Genomic DNA, 22,472 nt, shown 5'->3' with positions numbered 1-22,472 from the left:
GTCATAGAGGGGAGGAGTGAGTCAGCCCCACTCAACCAACCAAGAACGAGGGGTTGGACTTGGAGAGGGTGTGGAGAGAAACATCAAGGAGGTTCGCGAAGGTTCAGGGGCGTGGCATATATATATATATAACCCGCAGAAGACGCCCCCACCTCAGACGAGTCCTGGCAAAGCACGCGACGTCCCCACAGCGGTACGAGCAGACGATTGAGGCAGCAGATGAGTTCGGAGAAGTGCGAGAGAAGCGCGGGGAAGCCTTGACAGAAGTGCGAAACAAGAAGCGCGGGGAAGCCTTTGACAGAAGTGCGAAGTAAGAAGTGCAACGAAAGAGTTGCGCCCCACCAGTAGTTTTGGCTCCACCAGCAGTTGACTCCACCAGGCCGCTTCGACCCGTTACCCCGCGGGAACCAGATTGCGGTGGCATCGGTGGCCGTCGAGGTCCAGCCCGACGTCCCGTGCGGAATCAAGCCCGAACCATCTGCCCCAGCTGAACCTTCCCATTCCTCCTTCCAGCATTCATTCCTGCCATTCTATCCTTCTTGTGTACGTGAGTTTGTTTTGTTTGTCCTGTCCCTGGGTTAATTAAGACTGCTATAGGTAAGCTAGGAATTTGCACTGTGTCCTTCTGGTCCGTCCCTCTTTCTATTTTATTTTCTTATCTTTCCTCCTCCTTGGTTTCTTTGATTGTGTAAATAGTAATAAATTATATTCGTATTTCCACCCTTTTGCTTTGGTGTTCTTCTTCTTCACATCCTTCGCTTTAGTCTTTTCCCCATTGAATATCTGTGGCGCGATTTTGGCCAACGTTCAGGAATCGGGTTAGTCGGGGTAACTGTTCGGGCGCGGCGGCCATCCGCTCGGCCAATCAACATCCTAGCCGCGTCCGTAACAATATCCTTTAGACCTCTCTGTACCTTTAGACCCCTTGGCACACTTCATGTTCTAAATGGTCTTAAGACCCACAATATCCTTAACCCTAACTGCACTGGGGAGGGTGGGGGGGGGGGGGGAGGGGGAGAGGGTGGTGCTCGCAACCGCTGTGGATTTCGAATTCTCCTCTCATGACTTTTGTTTTCTCTCGGGTCTTGCGCACAGTTTGATACCAGATACATCCGAATCGGACTTACCGTTCAGGTGCCACATGACAATTAGTAGTCGCATGTCCTAAAAAAAAAACCTTCAATTTTTGCATACATTTATGTACAACAAACACATGTGGCTGAGATCTGAGGTCTTTGAGCTGAAATCGTTGATATTGTACACTTTAAATGCAATCTCGTGTATCCAATGTCAAGAATTGTAGGTTTCTGTGCAAAATGCATAAAATTGGCATATTTCATGGCTAATTATGCAATAATTAAAAAAATAACATGTGAAAAAACTAATTTTACCATCGCATTCACTATGTGATGATCTGTGCGTGTTTTCAAGTTCGTCGGACCATCGATGGTCGAGATCTGAGGTTGAGCCAGGGAGCCACTCCCACTCCCCCCCCCCCCTCCATTCCTTCCGCTCCCCCCCCCACCCCACACACCCCGCTGCCCCTCAGTCAGGGAAAACTGAAAATCAACCGGGTTCAGTTAGGGCTAAGAACCCTTAGACCCATAAATCCACTTTTACCTTTAAGACACCTTGAGACCCCTATAACCTTTAGACCCCACAGACCCTTTGAACTTTTACACCCATTAGGTCCCTTGACTTCCTTCGACCTTACCACCTTACCACCTTTTTAGACCCTTACACCTTCAGACATGTTAGACAGCTGGAGCCCTTGACCATTTAGAGCTTTAGACCCATTTTTTCCATGCTTGAGAGATTGGACCATTTCGACCCTTTAGACTATAACTACTAATGGAACGTACCCTTTAGAGTTTAGACCATCTAGAACCTTTTAGACACAGACCATGCAAATATGTATTGTCTTCTTAAAAACAAAGACTCTACTTTAGGGGCAACGCCATCTTGAACAGCGATTGTCTGTCCATATGTCCCCACAAACGTCCACTAATCAGAGCTGAGGATCTCGTCACATGACACGGACAGCGTTTAGTAACCATTGGAGTTGCATACGTTACTAAAAGGAAATACAATAACCTTCTGTGGAACGTTTTGGATCCCAGCGGGTGTCGTAAGGTAGGTAGAAGGTTTCAGAAGTTCCTGAATAAAATTATGATTTTGAAATATGATCGACACGGACCTTGCTCCCGAATCCGGGGGTGAACAGATGATGACGGTTCGCTGGTCTTATATCTCAATATAATCGTGATTTAACATTATATTTTGAAATATAAATACTATGGTACTAATTTGTGATTGGAATGATGAATAATGCTGTTTGGAATGAAAATATAGAGAGCGTGCTGTCAATGCCCGACGTTCAGCTGAAGGTGGCGCAGGAATGTGGGATTTATTGGTTCATCGTTTGCCATTCACCGTTTTTTACCCAAGTCATTCACGAACCGGCTGTCCATACCTGAATTCAAAAACATTTAATACTTACATTCTTTGCTAACTAACTGGTATCCCCACCCAGGTCATACTATCATCTTCAACTAAAGCATCAAACAAGCCGAGCTACGCCATTGTAAGACTATTGGTCTTGTTTCAGTAAGTAATGTGCAAACTCTCAGCAAATAATGCGGGAAAAACCTGGTCGAGGTAAGTGAAGCCTCGGTCGACCCACGTGAGTACATCTATTAATTGCGTATTATTGGATCTTGACTTTCTGTTAATAACGTACCTTTAGACACTTTAGTATTCATTATGTGATGATCTATGCCCTTTGACCTCTAGACCCCTTTGACACTTTAGACATGATTAATAGATACCTTTAGATGCACACTACACAAACACGTGTGGCAACTACTGGATTTTGCAAGTATCGTGTGATGCACATCTTTCTTGTTTTTGTCTGTCTGTGCAGAATGCAAGAACGTCTATTAATTATGTACTATTGATATGTGAGTTCTGGTACATCTATTAATTGCCTACTATTGCAATGCGAGTATGTTCATTCATTAAGTAAAGATGCAATGTGAGTTTGTCTATAAATTACGTCCGATTGAAATGTGTATATGTGTATTAAATATGTATTATTGGAACAAAATATATCTAAATATGTGCAATTGGAACCGGAGTGCGTCTGTTAAGTATTGGTAAGTTTTAATTTAGTCTATTATTGATTACATAACACACCAGCACACAAACACCACACAGAACAAGTTCTGGCAAGTCTGCAATGTGATTGCTCTTTGTCGTTCCAAATGTAAAATGATTGATGCTCATGAGATAAATAATATTGATTATTTATTATTGTTCTTTCATATGCAGTACACAGCTGTGAGGAACATCATTGGCTGAGGGAGCGGGCTGGCTGTGCTGCTGATGCAACGCCCCTTATTGGTCAGGCCAGGAATTTGCAATTTGGCCAGTTTGCCGGCGATAGGTCACCTACTCGTGAAGGACTCCATGGGATCTCTAATGCCCACCAACTATTGCTGGGAGACGGCATGTCCAGTTTAACGGCCATCCAAGGGGCGGCACACACTGATGTCATCCTGCCTGCAAGACACCAAAATGACAGCTTGTATCTAGGCTGATATTCTAATCCAGGCTAGACGGATCAGAGGCAAGTGTTCATACCTCCAGGCCTTGCTGCCAGCTCATATTAATTGTAAGGGAGCCACAACAGTGCTTTGAACTGAGACACCCTATTTATAGTGTTTGCACATCAGCTTCCAAGACTTCAGGCCTGCTAAATCTCACAGCACAAGCTGTACTTCCTTTTGTGAGTCACGAGGACGTTTTGGTGAGTGGTCTACACTTGAAAGGTTGGGCATTTTTAGATTCAAGAACCCTGTTTATCTTGAGCATCCTGTCGTCATTTCCACAGCACCAAGACATTTATGTCACTGATGCTGAAATTTCTGTTTCCAGTAACAAAGAATATCTCCTAATTATCTATCTATAATTCCAGTAATCTCTGTCTGTCTGTACGTTTGTTTGTCTGTGACCGCTGTTTCTCGACAACCACGGGTCCGATATACTTTTAACTTGCCAGGTATATTGCTGGGGACCCGAGGATGTGCCTTTTCAAGGTTTCATATTAATCGGACAATTACTTACCGAGCTATGTCCAAAAAACGATTCAACCAATCAGAGAGCAGCGAGCTATCGCGTGTGCCGAACGTGGCGGACACACTCTGCCTCGGATGGCACATTTGAGAGCGTATTCATTTATTTCACGTTTGCAAACTATGTTGCCGCTATGTTGGCGTTAAACTATGTTTTAAAACTAATAAAAACCATTTCATCTAAATAGAGGGGGGGGGGGGGGGGGGATTGTCACTGTACTCGCAAGCCGTTCGCCGTTCGCTTTGGCGTTGCGAATGGACCAACACATTTCATGGACCAAACCATTTCATGTAAAGCGTTCGCCGTTCGCTTTGGCGTTGCGAATGGACCAAAACATTTCATGAACCAAACCATTTCATGTAAATAGAGGGGGGGATATAATTTTAGATATAGATATAGTACGGGCATGCCCTAGTTTCCCCTAAATGAAGGATTATCCTATAGCAATGTTTTTAACACTCTTGTTTTTACAACACCAATGGATTGTCATAGCTATTTTTATATACCAGTACACACACGGGAGCGTCAGGAAGGGTCATGTTATTATCCTCTCTGGGGTATATATATTACAGTACATCTAGGCTCGGGTCTCAAGAACATCCGGGTGTGATCAGTTACCAAGTTTATTGTAGAGCGTTCGCCAAGTGGATTAAGCATTCAAGCAAGAAGTGCATTCGAAACCGTTGATAAGGAACCGCTGGCTTGGCAAGCGCTAGCTAGCTGCTTGGTAACTGAATGCCTCCCTTTCAGTTTAGTATTAAACAGCAGTAGTGACTTTCAAAAGGTAACATGTCATACGTGTTTGTGGTTTATCAATTTAATTTTTTTTACTTCCGGTAAGGGTGCCCCACGATACGCCCCGATAAACTGTTAATACACATTAACACGGCGTTTGCCCTTGGGAAAGGGGATATTATTAGTATTAATATTGTTTTATAATAACATTAATATTGTGCTATTACCATGAATGTTGTTATTACTTTTGTTATTAAAAGCGGCCTTGGAAAAATGCTAACGATTAGCTATCTTAACACGGATATACACCTTAACAGGGATTTCACCCAAGACAGAAAACCTTATTGGGGAGGGGGGCAAATGAAGTTGCCATAACCTCCACCGTGTGACCCTTAGTCCCCCTGGCAAGTTTGGTTGAACTTGGGTAAGTAACGACCGAATGTATCACGGTCAGACAGACACACGCACACCGAAATGCACATTTTTGTATGATTTATTGATATTCGATTCTCCGTCCTCACCCATGCGCTCTTCCTAAATCTTACACTTGAGCTCCCTCCCCAATTCTAATCTTACACTCACCTCCATTTTGTCATTCATCATTTCTCTAGTCTGTGGAACTGACTCCCTCTCTCTCTCCTTGTACTTTCTCCCATGTCTACCCCGGCTGTTGTACTCTCCTTGTTTCCCTCCTACCCCACCCCATTCCGTGTGTGTGTGCCTCTGCGCGTGTGTGTGTGTGTGTGTGTGTGTGTGTGTCTGTGTCTGTGTTCACCCCCACTCAAGTATCTGTATCTGTGCCCCACCTTTTCTCCCTCGCTGCCTTATTGAACTTTCTTCATTGTAATCTATCCTTACATTGTCTTTGTCTGTCTGAGGTACAATCAACGGGCACTGCCCCCGAGCACTAAAGTGTGGTCAGCCCAGGGAAACGAGACAGGACACAACCTTGCCCATATACTGATGTCTGGCACACTAAGGGGATGGAGAGGGAAGGAAGCAGGCCACGCGTGATGGGAATTCACCAGCTTGCCCAGCCAATCAGCGTGGGCTATCGACCGTCGCCTGATGGTCTTTCCAGCCAATGGGCGGATGCTGCGAGTTGTCCTATACGTCACGCGAACCTGATAAAGGCCTGCACCTTGCGCTGGTTCGCTGTCTTGGCTTATTGGTGGTGCTGCTCAGAGAGCTCCTGTTTGGTTCCTGCTCCACTCTTCTAATTAGCTAGTGCCTGGCTCTCCTTATTTGGGGCGATCCTTAGCGCCTGCAGTTGGCATGGTTTGTGAAGAACATGTTGGGACTGGCACACAAGGTGCTGTGAGGAAAGTCCCTGCACAAGACGGCCAGGAGCAATTGTAAGGAAGTAGGTCGACATGGTGTGGAGAACGATTTCGCACTGTACATGTTCCTTGGCTTTTCCTCTGTCTCGTCTACTCTATCAGCCTCGTCACATCTGAGTGAATGGTAAAGTTATTGTAATCTGATAGGCCAAATCTGATAATCCACTGATAGGCCAAATCTGATAATCCACTGATCGGCCAAATCTGATAATCCACTGATAGGCCAAATCTGATAATCCACTGATAGGCCAAATCTGATAATCCACTGATAGGCCAAATCTGATAATCCACTGATAGGCCAAATCTGATAATCCACTGATCGGCCAAATCTGATAATCCACTGACAGGCCAAATCTGATAATCCACTGATAGGCCAAATCTGATAATCCACTGATCAGCCAAATCTGATAATCCACTGATAGGCCAAATCTGATAATCCACTGATCAGCCAAATCTGATAATCCACTGATAGGCCAAATCTGATAATCCACTGATAGGCCAAATCTGATAATCCACTGATAGGCCAAATCTGATAATCCACTGATAGGCCAAATCTGATAATCCACTGATAGGCCAAATCTGATAATCCACTGATAGGCCAAATCTGATAATCCACTGATAGGCCAAATCTGATAATCCACTGATAGGCCAAATCTGATAATCCACTGATCGGCCAAATCTGATAATCCACTGATAGGCCAAATCTGATAATCCACTGATAGGCCAAATCTGATAATCCACTGATAGGCCAAATCTGATAATCCACTGATAGGCCAAATCTGATAATCCACTGATAGGCCAAATCTGATAATCCACTGATAGGCCAAATCTGATAATCCACTGATAGGCCAAATCTGATAATCCACTGACAGGCCAAATCTGATAATCCACTGATAGGCCAAATCTGATAATCCACTGATCAGCCAAATCTGATAATCCACTGATAGGCCAAATCTGATAATCCACTGATAGGCCAAATCTGATAATCCACTGATAGGCCAAATCTGATAATCCACTGATAGGCCAAATCTGATAATCCACTGATAGGCCAAATCTGATAATCCACTGATAGGCCAAATCTGATAATCCACTGATAGGCCAAATCTGATAATCCACTGATAGGCCAAATCTGATAATCCACTGATAGGCCAAATCTGATAATCCACTGATAGGCCAAATCTGATAATCCACTGATAGGCCAAATCTGATAATCCACTGATCGGCCAAATCTGATAATCCACTGATAGGCCAAATCTGATAATCCACAAATAGGCCAAATCTGATAATCCACTGATAGGCCAAATCTGAATCCGGACTTGAACCAAAATCGAATCGGCTTGTTCTTGTCACCTACCCAACTCATCCACCTAGTTTTGTCGTGACTCTTGACAAAACTTCACAACTTTTTGGAGTTGACAACTTGACAAAACTTCTGCCATGTCATGACTCCACAACCTTTTTAGACATCTTTTTTGCCCCTATCTCACAATGGTGAAGAATCGTTTGAAAAATTCTCGTATCCGAATCCGGATCTTCAACAAAATTGAATCAATTCTTCCTTGTCACACACCCAACCTGTCCACCAAATTTCGTCCAAATCTGTCCATTACCTTAAGATATCCTCCTCAGATAGATAGGGGTGAAAACATGACCTCCGTCCACCTTGGGTGGCGGAGGTAATTAACCCTTCAGACGAGGAGTTTGGGGTTCGCGCTAAGGAGCTTGAAAAGCGCTTGACGTTCTTGCTCGGCCACTTCTGTTGGGCACATTTGCCGCATTCGTTGGGACATTTTCTGCCGATTCAGGCCAAGTGTTAGCGGGGACATTTACAATCCTTACCTGCTGGAGACGCAGTGGTTATTGAAGACCCGTAGTCGTTAAAATATACCGTATTCAAATAATTTGTTTCGTTGTATAATGTCCACAATGAATGATCTTTTCAACCTAATTCGGTTACGTGAGAAGTGCCAAGAATTTCTCCTATCCTTTAAGTCCTGGTTCGCGTGGCCTATGTGTAGCTATTTTTCCAACTCATTCCAATTCAAGTAGTGAGGGAAGTCTGGGATCCTTACCGCCAATCTGTTCCTCCGTTAGATGCGAGCGGGCATCTGCCTGGGCGTCTGTCTGCAGGGAGGAAAAAAGAGGTTTGTCTCAAGCAGGCACATTACCTTGCAAAGGTATCAATTTGATATAATTTCACCGGATGCACAATCTAATAATGTGACTAAATTATTATGATTGTCATTCGTTCCTGTACGAGCCATTAAGCATCGAAAACATGAAAAGTTTACGATATTGTTCGTTTGTATAATCTTTTCTAAGTAGAATTGAATAAATACCTAAGTAAAGTGTGGTGATTATTATATTCATCATGTATCATCGTCCAAAGCGTGGGTGTTACCGGGGGTGTTTCTTTGGTAAGGTTACAATCCTGCATGGGTTGCCACTCCTATGCAGGATAATTGAGTGAGTGTGCAGGTGCAGAGCCGTCTTTATGCATGGGCACGCTGGGCAGTTTCCCAGGGCCCCATGATTTTCGGGGCCCCGTGTATAGAGCGCGCCACTACTAAATTATATAAAATACTGTATCTTAGAATAGAGCGCCACTACTAAATTATATAAAATACGATATCTTAGAATAGAGCGCGCCACTAATAAATTATATAAAATACTATATCTTAGAATAGAGCGCGCCACTACTAAATTATATAAAATACTGTATCTTAGAATAGAGCGCCACTACTAAATTATATAGAATACTATATCTTAGAATAGAGCGCGCCACTACTAAATTATATAAAATACTATGTCTTAGAATAGAGCGCGCCACCACTAAATTAAATAAAATACTATATCTTAGAACAGAGCGCGCCACCACTAAATTACAGTCACGTGAAAAAGTAAGTACACCCCATGTAAAGTTTTGACTTTTTCAACATATTTCAACATACAGCTATTTGATCTTCATTTCAACAATATTGATAGATAAAGGTGATATAATATAACAAATATCATGAAACATTTACATTTTGTAGTCCATTGTATAATTTAAATAAACATAAATGCAAATTTCGCATGTGGAAAAAGTAAGTGCACCCCTACATTTATCACTACTTCAAATACCTAAAATTAGAATCAGGTGCACCAGCTCAGGTGCAAATGATTAGAACATCGTTAGAGAGGATCTTGGAGGAACCTGTCTTATTTAAACCTCAGACATTTAGTTTGGTTTGCTCTTTGTTGTTGAAGTGTGTGGCGTCACCATACCAAGATCAAAGGAGCTCTCTGAGGCCTTCAGAAAGAAGGTTACAGATGCCTACGAGTCTGGGAAGGGATTTAAAAAGATCTCCAAACAATTTGAAATCAATCATTCGACTGTCCGGAAGATCATCTACAAGTGGGGAAGATTCCAAACAACTGCCAACTTGTTCAGGCCAGGCCGCGCCAGCAAGTTCAGCCCGAGAGCAGACCGCAAGATGCTGAAATAAGTCTCTAAGAACCCCAGAATGTCATCACGGGATCTACAGGTAGCTCTTGCCACTGTTGATGTCAAAGTGCACGCGTCTACCATTGGAAAGAGGCTGCACAAATTTGATCTACATGGGAGGTGTGCCAGGAGGAAACCTTTGCTGTCCAGAAAGAACATCAGGGCAAGACTAAAGTTTGCCAATGAACACCTTGGCAAAGACCAGCACCTCTGGAACAATGTGCTCTGGACAGATGAGTCAAAGGTGGAGCTATTTGGCCACAGTACCAGAAGACATGTTTGGCGAAAACCAAAGACAGCATTTGACCACAAGAACCTGATACCAACTGTAAAGCATGGTGGTGGAAATATTATGGTTTGGGGCAGCTTTGCTGCATCAGGGCCTGGGCAGCTCACCATCATAGAAACCACTATGAATTCTTCATTGTACCAGAGTGTGCTTGAGGATAATGTGAGGCCATTTGTCGGAAAGTTGAAGCTCAACCGAAAGTGGACCTTACAACATGACATTGACCCGAAACGTACCAGTAAATCCACCAAGGAATGGCTGAAAATAAAGAAATGGAGGGTTCTGGAATGGCTAAGTCAAAGCCCGGATCTAAATCCCATCGAGATGTTGTGGGGGGATTTGAAACGAGCTGTGCATGCAAGAAACCCCTCAAACATCGCACAGCTGAAAGAATTCTGCGTGGAGGAGTGGGCAAAATTTTCTCCCAGTTGATGTCAGAGACTGGTAGACAGTTATAAGAAACGCCTACTTGAGGTTGTTTCTGCCAAAGGGGGCAATACCACCTATTAGAGCCAAGGGTGTACTTACTTTTCCCACATCCGAAATTTGCATTTATGTTTATTTAAATTATACAATGGACTACAAAATGTAAATGTTTCATGATATTTGTTATATTATATCACCTTTATCTATCAATATTGTTCAAATGAAGATCAAATAGCTGTATGTTGAAATATGTTGAAAAAGTCAAAACTTTACATGGGGTGTACTTACTTTTTCACATGACTGTATATAAAATACTATATCTTCGAATAGAGTGCGCCACATATCTTACGAGATATGATGGATCAGCGGAAAAGATACTTCTGCACAAAAGTGAAAAATTCAAGGTGGAAACTTTCCTCTCTATTCTGAACTCTCTGAACTCTGACCTGACAAAACGTGCAGAAGCCTACGATTGAATTGGAAATGTGTTTTCCTTCTTCGGTCAATTGAAAACAATTGATGTTGATGAGCAAAACAAAAAGTGTGAAAAATTGCCTAATGTGTACCATGAAGACCTTGATTACGGTGAACTTCTAAATAAATGCAAGCAGCTCAAGCACTACATGGTCCACGATGAAGAATGAGAATCTCCATGTATTCATTATGAGCTCCCTCCCCAATTTCATTATGAGCTCCCTCCCCAACAGCAAACTAATTTGAGATCACTTGAAGTCTGTGTTTCCCAAAGTTGAAATCACACACAGAGTGTTCATGTGCATGATGGTGACCAACTGTACGGGGGAACGCTCATTTTCAAGATTGAAACCAACAAAGAATCATCTTCGCAACACAATGGGACAGCAGCGTTTGAACTGGCTTTCACTCATTGCATTGAAAATGACATGGAATATATGTTTAATTTTACTGAAAGTTTTCGTTTTTATTTCAGTGGGTGGGTGGGTAGGGGCCCCAGTACATTGCTTTGCCCAGGGCCTACAATGCTGTTAAGACGGCCCTGCGCAGGTGTTGGCGATAACTTGGCATACTCTTCGCGAAGGACACCATGGAATCTTTAACATCCACCAACTATAATTATGGCAGATGGGACACTCAGTTTGACGTCCATCCGAGGGATGGTGCGCATACACCGATTCATTTCCCTGCATGCGAAACACCAGGATGACAGTGCTTGGTTGGGATGCAATTGTGCATACCACTTGGTTTCCAGGCTATCCTGCTAGCCCTAAGTTATATTGCACCACATATGCGTTTGCATATCTTATGAAATCTGTAGGATTGCGTCCATTTTTATTCCACATGACTCGTGTTATCTCGTACATACAGTGCCGATAGAAAGTCTACACCACCTTTCAAAATTTTCGCCTTTTGTTGACTTGTAGCCTGGAATTAAATTGCATTAAATCAGACTTTTTCAACCTTTATTGACACACCGTAACCCACAACTTCCAAGTGAAAAAGAAATTCTACAAATTTCAGAGAGTTAATTAAAAATACAAAACTGGATTATCATGGTTATATATCAAGAATATCCACACCACTTATAATAGCAATTGTAAGTTAACTCAGGTGCAACCAATCGCCTTCAAAATCGCAGTTTTTTTTTTTTTTTTTTTTTTTGTATACAAGATCGAGTCTCGTGTAAGAGCTAACTTTAACCACAAAAAGACAAACTGACACATAAAACATAAAAAGGGAGCAGGAGACAAGATGGGGAGAGAGAGAGGGAAGCACACAAGTACAACATTTGAGAGCAGGGACATCGGGAGATCTGTGGGAGGGAGAGGGCTTGGGGGGAGGAGGCACGGGGAAAATGGGGTGGAGGGTGGGAGAGTTATAAAACACATGGACACTGCTTTGGATGGAAGTTCACCTTTCAGCATGACAAGGACCCGATGCACACAGGCAAAGCTCCACTGGAGTGGCTAAGGAACAAAAATACAAACATCCTCGAGTGGCCCAGTCAGAGCCCCGACCTAAATCCAATCGAAAATCTGTGGCGTGACTTGAAGATTGCTGTCCATCAATGCTCCCCACACAACGTGACTGAGCTTGAACAGTTTTGTACAGAAGAATGGACAAATATTGCCCTGCCCAATTAAGGTGTGCAAAGTTGGTAGAGACCTATCCCAACAGACTCACCTGTAATTGCTGTCAAAGGTACTTCCACAAAGTATTAACTCGGGGGGGGGGGGGGGGGGGTGAACACTTACAGAAGGATATTCTAGTTTTATATTTTTAATTAATCTTCTGAAATTTGTAGAATTTGTTTTTCACTTGGAGTTGGTGTTGGCCTGGTGTTGGCTTAGCGGTTAGGGTGCCGGCTTGGGATCCTAGGATCCTGTGTTCGAATCCCGGTCGATCGCTGAATGAACGCCAGGGGGGTTGACTCAGCCTGTCATCCTTCCAAGTTCGGCAAATTGAGTACCAGCTTGCTGGGATGAATGATCCCGGTGTGTACCCCGGTTTAGAATAGCTGGGATGAATGATCCCGGTGTGTACCCCGGTTTAGAATAGGTACACCGTATCCCTGCGCATCGTAAGAGCGTGACCAAGGGTTGGCGTCAGGAAGGGCATCCGGCCATAAAAACATTGCCTCAAACGGAACCATGATTGTCATGGGGCCCGCAAGGGTAACCCCCGCTCTAGCGGGGAAAATGGCCTTAAAACGATCATTCATTCATATACTTGGAATATGTGGGTTATGATGTGTAAACAAAGGTGGAAAAAGTCTGAGTTAATGCAATTTTATTCCAGGCTACAAGGCAACAAAAGGTGAAAATTTTGAAAGGTGGTGTCGACTTTCTATAGGCAATGTGTATGTTGTTTTGTTGCAGCAGCTGTTCCTGAACCCCGAAATAGGCTCCGCATTACAAAGCGTCATCTATCTATAATTCCACTAATCTCTCTGTGTGTGTGTGTGTGTATGTCTGTGTGTGTGTTTGTTTGTCTGTGACCGCTGTTTCTCGACAACCACGGGTCCGATATACTTGCAACTTGCCAGGTATATTGCTGGGGACCCGAGGATGTGCCTTTTCAAGGTTTGAAATTAATCGGACAAGTAGTTACCGAGCTATGTCCAAAAAACGATTCAACCAATCAGAGAGCAGCGAGCTATCACGTGTGCCGAATGTGGCGAACAGACTCTGCCTCGGACGGCACATTTGAGAGCGTATTCATTTATTTCACGTTGGCAAACTATGTTGGCGTTAAACTATGTTTTAAAACTAATTAAAACTAATTTGCGATTCATCGTAACTGCGATTTGCGACCTTCCGGACAGTGAAGACTTCACTTCCGCAGCCAATCACAGAACGCGTTGTTGCGTAGGCGTGGCCGATGTGAGAGCGAGCCGAGCGTGTGCGCCATTACGGTTCGTAATTCGATTTCTTCCGGAGAAAATAATAATTTCTCGATTTCTTATGCGCATTATTTCTCCCAATTCAGTCAGAGCGAAGGGCGGAAGCGAAGAGCGTTGTTTTTTTTGTTTACGGGCGTACGGGCGTACGGGCGGGGTAGAGCGTACGGGTAGCGTTTTTTTTTTTTTTTGGCAAGGAACGGGCACCCACGTACGGGCATGCCCTAGTCTATCTATAATTCCAGTAATCTCTGTATGTCTGTGACCGCTGTTTCTCGACAACCACGGGTCCGATATACTTTAAACTTGCCAGGTATATTGCTGGGGACCCGAGGATGTGCCTTTTCAAGGTTTCATATTAATCGGAGAAGTAGTTACCGAGCTATGTCCAAAAAACGATTCAACCAATCAGAGAGCAGCGAGCTATCCCGTGTGCCGAACGTGGCGAACAGACTCTGCCTCGGACGGCACATTTGAGAGCGTATTCATTTATTTCACGTTGGCAAACTATGTTGGCGTTAAACTATGTTTTAAAACTAATTAAAACTAATTTGCGATTCTTTCGCTTTCCTGCGCGTTTGTGCACGCTATGGCGATTTCTTTACCAAACTCCGCAAGCCGTTCGCTTTGGACCAAACCATTTCATGTAAATAGAGGGGGGGGGGGGGTGGGGGGGATTGTCACCGTACTCGCAAGCCGTTCGCTTTGGACCAAACCATTTCATGTAAATAGAGGGGGGGGATTGTCACCGTACTCGCAAGCTGTTCGCTTTGGACCAAACCATTTCATGTAAATAGAGGGGGGGGATATAATTTTAGATATATATATAGTACGGGCATGCCCTAGTATTTTACAAATGCGATAAAATGCTATTTAACGTAATTATTACCTCCGCCACTGAATGATAAAAAAAAGTTGGGTTGTTCAAAACGTTGTGGACGACATATGACAAAACTAGGTGGAGGAGTTGGTAAGGTGACGAGAACGAGCCGATTAGATTTTGGTTCAGGTCAGGATCCAGATCCGACTTATCAGTGGGATACAAAACGTAAACTGTTCAACCTGATGGAGGTGTGCACTTTACTGAGTACCGTTCCAGTTGTTTGTTTGTGAACAGGATATCTCAAAAAGTTGTGGACTGATTGGGACGACATTCCCAAATGATTACATTTTGTAAAAGATCCGGATCCGGATCTGAGAATTTTTAAAAAGTGATTTTTCAGCATTGAGAGATAGAGCAAAAACGATGTAAGGCATGATATCTCAAAAAGTTATGGACGGATTTGGACGAAACTTGGTGGACAGTTTGGGTGTGTGACAAGAAATATTTTGTTCAATTTCGGTGAAGATTCAAAATCGGATCCGGATCAGAGAATTTTATTAAGTGATTCTTCACAATTGAGCGATGGGGCCAAAACGATATATAGCACGATATTTCAAAAACATTTGCACGAATTATGACAAAACTTGGTGGATGAGTTGGGTAAATGAGAAGAACAAGTGATTAAATTTTGGTTCAGATCCGGATCCGGATCAGAGAATTTTATTCAGTGATTCTTCACAATTGAGCGATGGGGCCAAAACGATATATAGCACGATATTTCAAAAAAATTTGCACGAATTATGACAAAACTTGGTGGATGAGTTGGGTAAATGAGAAGAACAAGTGATTAAATTTTGGTTCTGATCCGGATCCAGATATGACCTATCGGTGGGATACAAAACGTAAAGTGTTCACCTGGCGGAGGTATGCGCTCTACCGAGCGCCGTTCTCGTTTGCTCATTGTATTTGATTATTTGCGCAATGTACTTCGATAAATAACAATTGTATGTATTGTCCGTACTCCTTTATGGGGTGCAGTAAGGTACTTACAACAAGCCATAGAACGAACCCCGGATAGATCGTCATTCCATGGGTAAAGGCTGCAATTTGGCGAGAGTGCCGGCACACAATGGCCTGCTCTTCGCAAACGGCACCATGCCATCGTTAATGTCAAGCAGCTAATGCCAGCAGACAGGACATCGGGCTTAATGTCTGTCCGATGTACTGCGCGCTTTATGATGTAACGTCTGATGGGTATTATCGTGGAAAATATTACACTATTGTATTGTAAACAGAGATGTGCATGTGTGACAGGTAACGATATCTGCTGGCGGTTCGGTGAACATGGATTCATGTAATAATCATGATCAAATATGTGTTGCACCATTTGTCTATACTGCAAGAGAGATGTTTGGCTGTCTGTCGATGTCGCTATTTTTCTCTGAAATGGGCAAACGAATATTCGTTAAACTTTCAGAGGTTCATCGGTGAGTGTCGGGAAGTTATTTAGACAAAATTTTTTTTTTTAAATTTTGAGTGTTTGTGTTTTAGCCTGCCGCAAAAAAATAGAAAAAACAAACAAACAAAATTTTTTTTTTTTCAAAATGCGAACAGGGTTAGAACAGCACTGGGCAACGCTGGGTACTCCTGCTAGTGTGAGATATTAAAAAATCACGAAAGTGCGCAAATATAACGGTACAAAGCTCACTTCAGCGTAACTAAGACTAAAGAAGAGATGGCTATTGGCTACACTTGGAACGTGAAAATAAATTATTTGAACTCAAGGTGTGTATAAGCTTGCTCTATATCAGCATTTCCCAACCTGGGGGAAATTTCCCCCTGGGGGGAAACTTGTAGGTTTGTATGTATGTGTAGAAGTGTGTGTGTCTGTGTGTGTTGCTATATTTTAATGTTATTTATTATGTTATTTATGTTATTAGGCGAATAAATTTTGTGTTTTGGCTACTTTTTTCCTTGTTCATATATATGTATATATATATATATATATATATATATATATATATATGTATATATATATATATATATATATGTATATATATATATATATATATATATATATATAAGGGGGGGGGAGGGGTGGGGGGAAATCCAGACGGTTGAACTGGTTGAAGGGGGAAATGACAGAAAAAAGGTTTGGAACAACTGCTCCATATGATGCTAGGCATCTGAATGTGGGCAGGAGTCGGCAGTCAACGTGTTAATGTCCGTGCGAGGTGCTGCGCGCATTACGAGGTAACGCCTCACCTGTGAAGCATTAGGAATCAAACTCGCACGAGAAATCTCAAAGGTGAGTGTGCTACCTCTGCACCCTTCTCACTCCCACATAAACAATTCGAATATATAATTATATGATTTTTTGTTTGTTTTTAACAGAGAATTTTTTTGTTCCTGTGTTGTCATTCAACCATCCATTGTAAATTGACATAGATATATATATATATATATATATATATATATATATATGTATGTATATATATATAAAAACCACCTTTAGTATGTATATATATATATATATATATATATATATATATATATATATATATATATATATATATATTATATATATGTATATTTATATATTTTGAATTTTTTTTTTGTGTAATTATTATTTATTATTTTTGTGATTTCTATTTATTATTTTTATTAATTGTAAAATTATTATTTTTGTCCGTATGTATATATATATATATATATATATATATATATATATATATATATATATATATATATATATATATATATTTTTGAATTTTTATTTTGTGTAATTATTATTTATTATTTTTGTGATTTATATTTCTTATTTTTGTTATTAATTGTAAAATTATTATTTTTGTGAAAATACATGTGTATCGACTGAAAACAAAAATGGATTGGGTATATAAAGAATTATATGAGTTTTGTATGACCCTCTTTCTCTCTGATAAACAGTTTTATCTCTACAATTTTAGTATTTAAGACATTGTTTCCACCCACCGTTTTGGTCATTTTCAAATAAAGAAAATTATTTCGTCTTTCATGGTGCTTTTGGTTTGCAGTAAGACAATTTAAACTTTTTAAAATGTGAAATGTAATATCAAGGCAAGCTATCACTGAGCTGTCTGGTTGTTCAAACCATTCTACGAATGAGACTTGCAATTACTGCAAGATGTGGCAACATTTATTTTTCAATACATAATTAACGAGAAAAAGATAAAATGTCATAGCCCCCGTGGTTTTAGCAATTTTCTGTCCGGAATTTTAATTCGGCAGAATTCATCAGATCCAAAATGGCCGCCATTCGGCCATCTTTGGTTGGATTACAAAACAAAATCTTCTGCATATGTAAGCTGTTATATATTGTCTTTGTGCCAAGCTTTAACAAAATCGGTCTATGCATGGCCGAGAAATAGTTGGGGACACGTTTAACTAACGAAATGGCCGCCAGTTGGCCATCTTGGATCTGATCTCGGAAAACAAATGACATGCATATGTAAGCCATCATTACTTCGGCCACAAAGCTGGATGGAGATTATGTTTTTACCCCTGTCTGTTTGTTACTTGCCGGAAAAGATTCCAGCAAGTATGTTGATCGGTTGGTTTGTCTGCCTGTTTGTTACTTGCCTGAAAAGATTCCGGCAAGTATGTTGAACGGTTGGTTTGTCTGTTTGTTACTTGCCTGAAAAGATTCCGGCAAGTATGTTGATCGGTTGGTTTGTCTGTCTATCTGTCTGTCTGTGCGCAGCACTACGTCTACACCGTTGCACGTAGAATCGCCAAACTTTACACACATATTTGTCTTGCCCTGCAATAGACTGTGCCCAATGTTTAACTCTTTCAGCCCAAGGCCTCCATTATGACGTCATAATTTGATAATTCGACAAGTACAAAACTTCATCCAATGAAGATGCAATTTCTTGAGCGCCATGTCGGCATAAAGTGGTGGAGAAAAAAAAAATGATGATGTCATCGGTCACGTGGTTCAGCCCCATCTTGGGAAAACCGAAACATTTTGCACCTCTATATCTCTGAAAGTGCTGAATAGAAAAAATTGCGACATGGCTCATTGTAAAGAACTCTCCATGGGGAATAAATTATGTTAATGATGATGTCTCGGAATAAATTAGTTTAGAAAACAAATAATGATGACGTCATCGATCACGTGGTTCGGCCGCCATATTTGTCCAAAATGGCCAATAAAAAAGTATATTCCGGCAAGTCCTCGGTCTCTGTCCGATTTTTCAGCTGTCTGTTTGTCCGTCTGTCTGTCTGTGCGCAGCACTACGTCTACACCGTTGTACGTAGAATCGCCAAACTTTGCACACATATTTGTCTTGCCCTGGAATAGACTGTGCCCAATTTTTAACTCTCTCAGCCCAAGGCCTCCATTATGACGTCATAATTTGATAATTTGACAAGTACAAAACTTCATTTGTTTGTCTGTCTGTCTGTGAACAAGATATCTCAAAAAGTTGTGGATGGAGTCAGACGAAATTTGGCAGAGATGTAGCGTATGTGACGAGGACGAAATGAGTAGATTTTGGTGAAGATCCGGATTCGGATCCTGCTGGTAGAACTTTTTAAGTAATTCTTCACCATTGGGCGATAGGGCCCAAAACGATATATAGCAGGATATCTCAAAACGTTGTGGACGGATTTGGACGAAACTTGGTGGAGAGGTTTGGTGTTTAACTCAGGCCATCTTTGGTTGCCTCATGAAACAAAATTATGTGCATATGTATACCATCGTGTGTTGTCTTTATGCCAAGTATGAACAAAATCGGTGCATACGTGTCTGAGATCTGGTTACGGACGCACGCATGGACTGACAGACGAAACACAATCCGTAAGCCCCCGTTTCGGACAGAGTCTAACAGGGACTAATGAGTTAATAAGAATCACCTTTAGAGGCCATGTTTCCCCACAAAGTAGGGGTTGGCCGTTTTTGGGCACCGTGGTCCCCTTTTTGAAGCAATGTTTTATGGCCGGATGCCCTCCCTGCCGCCGCCAACCCTGTTGGTCACCTCTTGCACACACATACAGGGAATTACCAGCCTGGTGACAGGCTGAGTCACCCCCCCCCCACCCCCCGGTGTTAATTCAGCGATCGACCGGGATTCGAACCCAGGATCCTAGGATCCCAGGCTGGCACCCTAACCGCTAAGCCAACACCAGGCTCAGGACTAATAAGTTAATACATATAACATAAATGTTGTATAATATACATAAATAACCTTTGTTATAGTTTGGTTATATCTCCGGCACTGAAGGTGGATGGAGGTTGTTTTCATCCCTGGTTGTCTGTCAGCGAACAGGATATGTCAAAGTGGTGCACGGATTCAGATGAAACTTGGTGGACAGGTTGGGTGTGTGACAAGGACAAATTGATTCGAATTTGGTGATGATCTGAATCCAAATCCAGATCAGAGATTTTTTTTTTCTTAATTTTTAGTGATTCTTCACAATTGAGTGACTGGGCCAAAAACGATATATGGTATGATTATATCAAAAAGGTATGCACGGATTAGGTTGAAACTTGGTGGAGAGGTTGGTGTGTGACCAAGCCGATTGGATTTTGGTTAAGATCTGGATGCAGACCTGCTCTATCGGTGGGATACAAAATTTGGACTGCTTAACTTGGTGGAGGTATGCGCTCTACCGAGTGTTGTTCTCGTTTTCTTTTGTTTATTAAAGCAGATGACCAAAACAGGGTACCCGCACGACCGGCGATCTTGTTCCAAGCATGCAACACGTTCCTCTGACACATCCCTTTTTTGAGTGCTGTATAGGCAACAGTCCGCTGTTTACTCGGGTTAAAAATAAAATAACTCGGGTTGCGTATATGAAGCAATAAAAAGTGTTCTGCTTATGTACATATAGTACTTTGTGGTTATGTAGCTCAGATTATTCCAATTGCACCCCAAAAAAGGCTAAGTTTTTTTTCAAAACTTGGATGTAATTAAAGAAAACCTGCTCATGCACAACCTCAGGGTGCTCCCATCAATACCTGAAAGTTTGAGCTTCCTCGGTCAAACCCTCTCGGAGGAGTAGATGATACATACATACGCTTGCTCCATTACATACGCATTATTATCATCATATGGCATGACAAACAATCCAAGAAACAATCGCAAAGACTTACCAACCGCATGGCGTCTGATGCAGAGTAATCCACAGAACAGAGAGTAAATGTTTCACTCGATCCTTCACACACTATACTCTACTCCAGACTGCTCCACCCATATATGCCATGTGGCAATTTCACTGTTCATTGGGGAATGCCGAAGACATTCTCAACGTAGGATGAAATTACATACAGGAGGCAACTTGCTTCTAATAATTGCCAGACATCATGGTCTCCAAGGAACATGTCTTTTATTAGTCTGGGTTTTTGACAGCTTTATTGAAGTTCCGTAGAGCCACATCATATGGCTTTTCAGTACAACTTGATGTTATGTTGAAAATGTTTGCAAGGCTTTATCGATGCCTGAAGATTTCGGCTTTAATTGATTGTTTAAAGAGTTTGGTGTTTATGAATCGTGTTGGATTGTGAACATTTACGAGCACAGTGGTAAAATCTGCTTCGGTTGTTGATTCCATATGTGTAGTAGTGTTTAGTCAAGATTGCGACATCAATATTCATCCTAATATTTGGGAAGAGAGGCAGGAATAAAACATAGACAAAGGTTGTTGGTTTTTATTGTGAATGTTGTCACGCAGAAGGTTTCAAACTTGTCAACCGAAACCGAGCTGCGGAAACTATGCCCAGACTGTCAATGTTGACTCAACCTGTGGTCTTAGCTGTTACAACCATGATCTGGAGCAGCCCCAACACTCCCATATCAGTATTTCATGGAATATTTGCATGTGGAAGTTGTTGCTTATCCCTGCAAGGGACATATGGACTGATTCAGAACAAATTGGCAAGGAGAATTAAATGCAAGAAGCACTTTTAGGTTTGGTTTTGATTGCATTTTGATTGGCAGAATATCACTACTCATGTATGAGACGAGATAAGCTTCAGCATTTCCTATGTGGAACTTGACTATATCGTTTACAACCAAAATGTCTGAATGAAAAACCGCTCCAAACACTTTTAGATGGTGGTTAAGGTTTCATTAACATGAATTGTTGATAGCAACTGCTTCCATTGAAGTCTTCACAACTTTGCCTGCATGGACAAGTGTTGTTTATCGTCAAAAATCCAACTGTCTGTCCTTGTTTCTTTCTCCTTCGCAAGAATCTCACCAACCTCTTGCTCTCAAAGTTAAAGTTGTTATGACCTCAAAGTTAAAGTTGAACTTTTTAATTTTTATTAAACTTATACAACTTACCCAAAATTAAATATAACAATGGAATATAGGTAATTCCTCGATGCATAAAGTTAACTGGATGGTATTCATAGAATACTTACCCCACGCAGTGGACTTGGTCTGAGCCAACTCTTGTTTTTTTCAAGGTTTTTTTTTTCTTTGATCCAATATGGCTGCCAGACCACGTGACGGATGATGTCGTAAATTTACATTCTCCAATATAATTGTTGTGGAGATCATGCTTGTAGTGCCGTGTACGACCGAGTGAGGCCGCTGTGGGCGGGGCCGAGTGAGGCCGCTGTGGGCGGGGCCGAGTGAGGCCTGTGTTGCCTGGAATAAAAGATGGTGCTTGATCTTCTCTGCGTGTCTGCATCTTTATAACAGACATTACAATTGGCGACGAGGATTTTATTCTTTTGTTTTCGGACCATGGCTACATCGTATGGAAAGATCCCGGAGTATGCTGGGGACAACTTGAACTTTTTGCGCAGCAGCTGAGCTTTTATTTAATCACTAACGACATCGTCCAGGCGGGGAAGCAGAAGCAGTCAA

The 22,472-nt window shown here is 41.9% G+C and overlaps 1 protein-coding gene across 1 annotated transcript in view; it reads right to left on the bottom strand.

The window, feature by feature from the left end:
- The window catches only part of LOC137418977 (troponin C, skeletal muscle), a 29,231-nt gene extending 8,347 nt beyond the window's left edge, over nt 1-20,884 (bottom strand). The window contains exons 1-2 of the mRNA XM_068105146.2: nt 20,750-20,884; nt 8,282-8,333 (exon numbers count right to left, since the gene is read on the bottom strand). Coding sequence (XP_067961247.1) covers nt 8,282-8,333; nt 20,750-20,758 — 61 coding nt within the window. The 5' untranslated portion in view covers nt 20,759-20,884. The remainder of the gene's footprint in view (nt 1-8,281; nt 8,334-20,749) is intronic.
- Nucleotides 20,885-22,472: the final 1,588 nt, after the last annotated feature.

This window comes from Myxine glutinosa, chromosome 9 (genome assembly GCF_964187855.1).
Source record: "Myxine glutinosa chromosome 9, kmMyxGlut1.1, whole genome shotgun sequence".
Taxonomy (NCBI): Eukaryota; Metazoa; Chordata; class Myxini; order Myxiniformes; family Myxinidae; genus Myxine; species Myxine glutinosa.
This window is presented reverse-complemented; position numbering and strand designations above follow the sequence as displayed.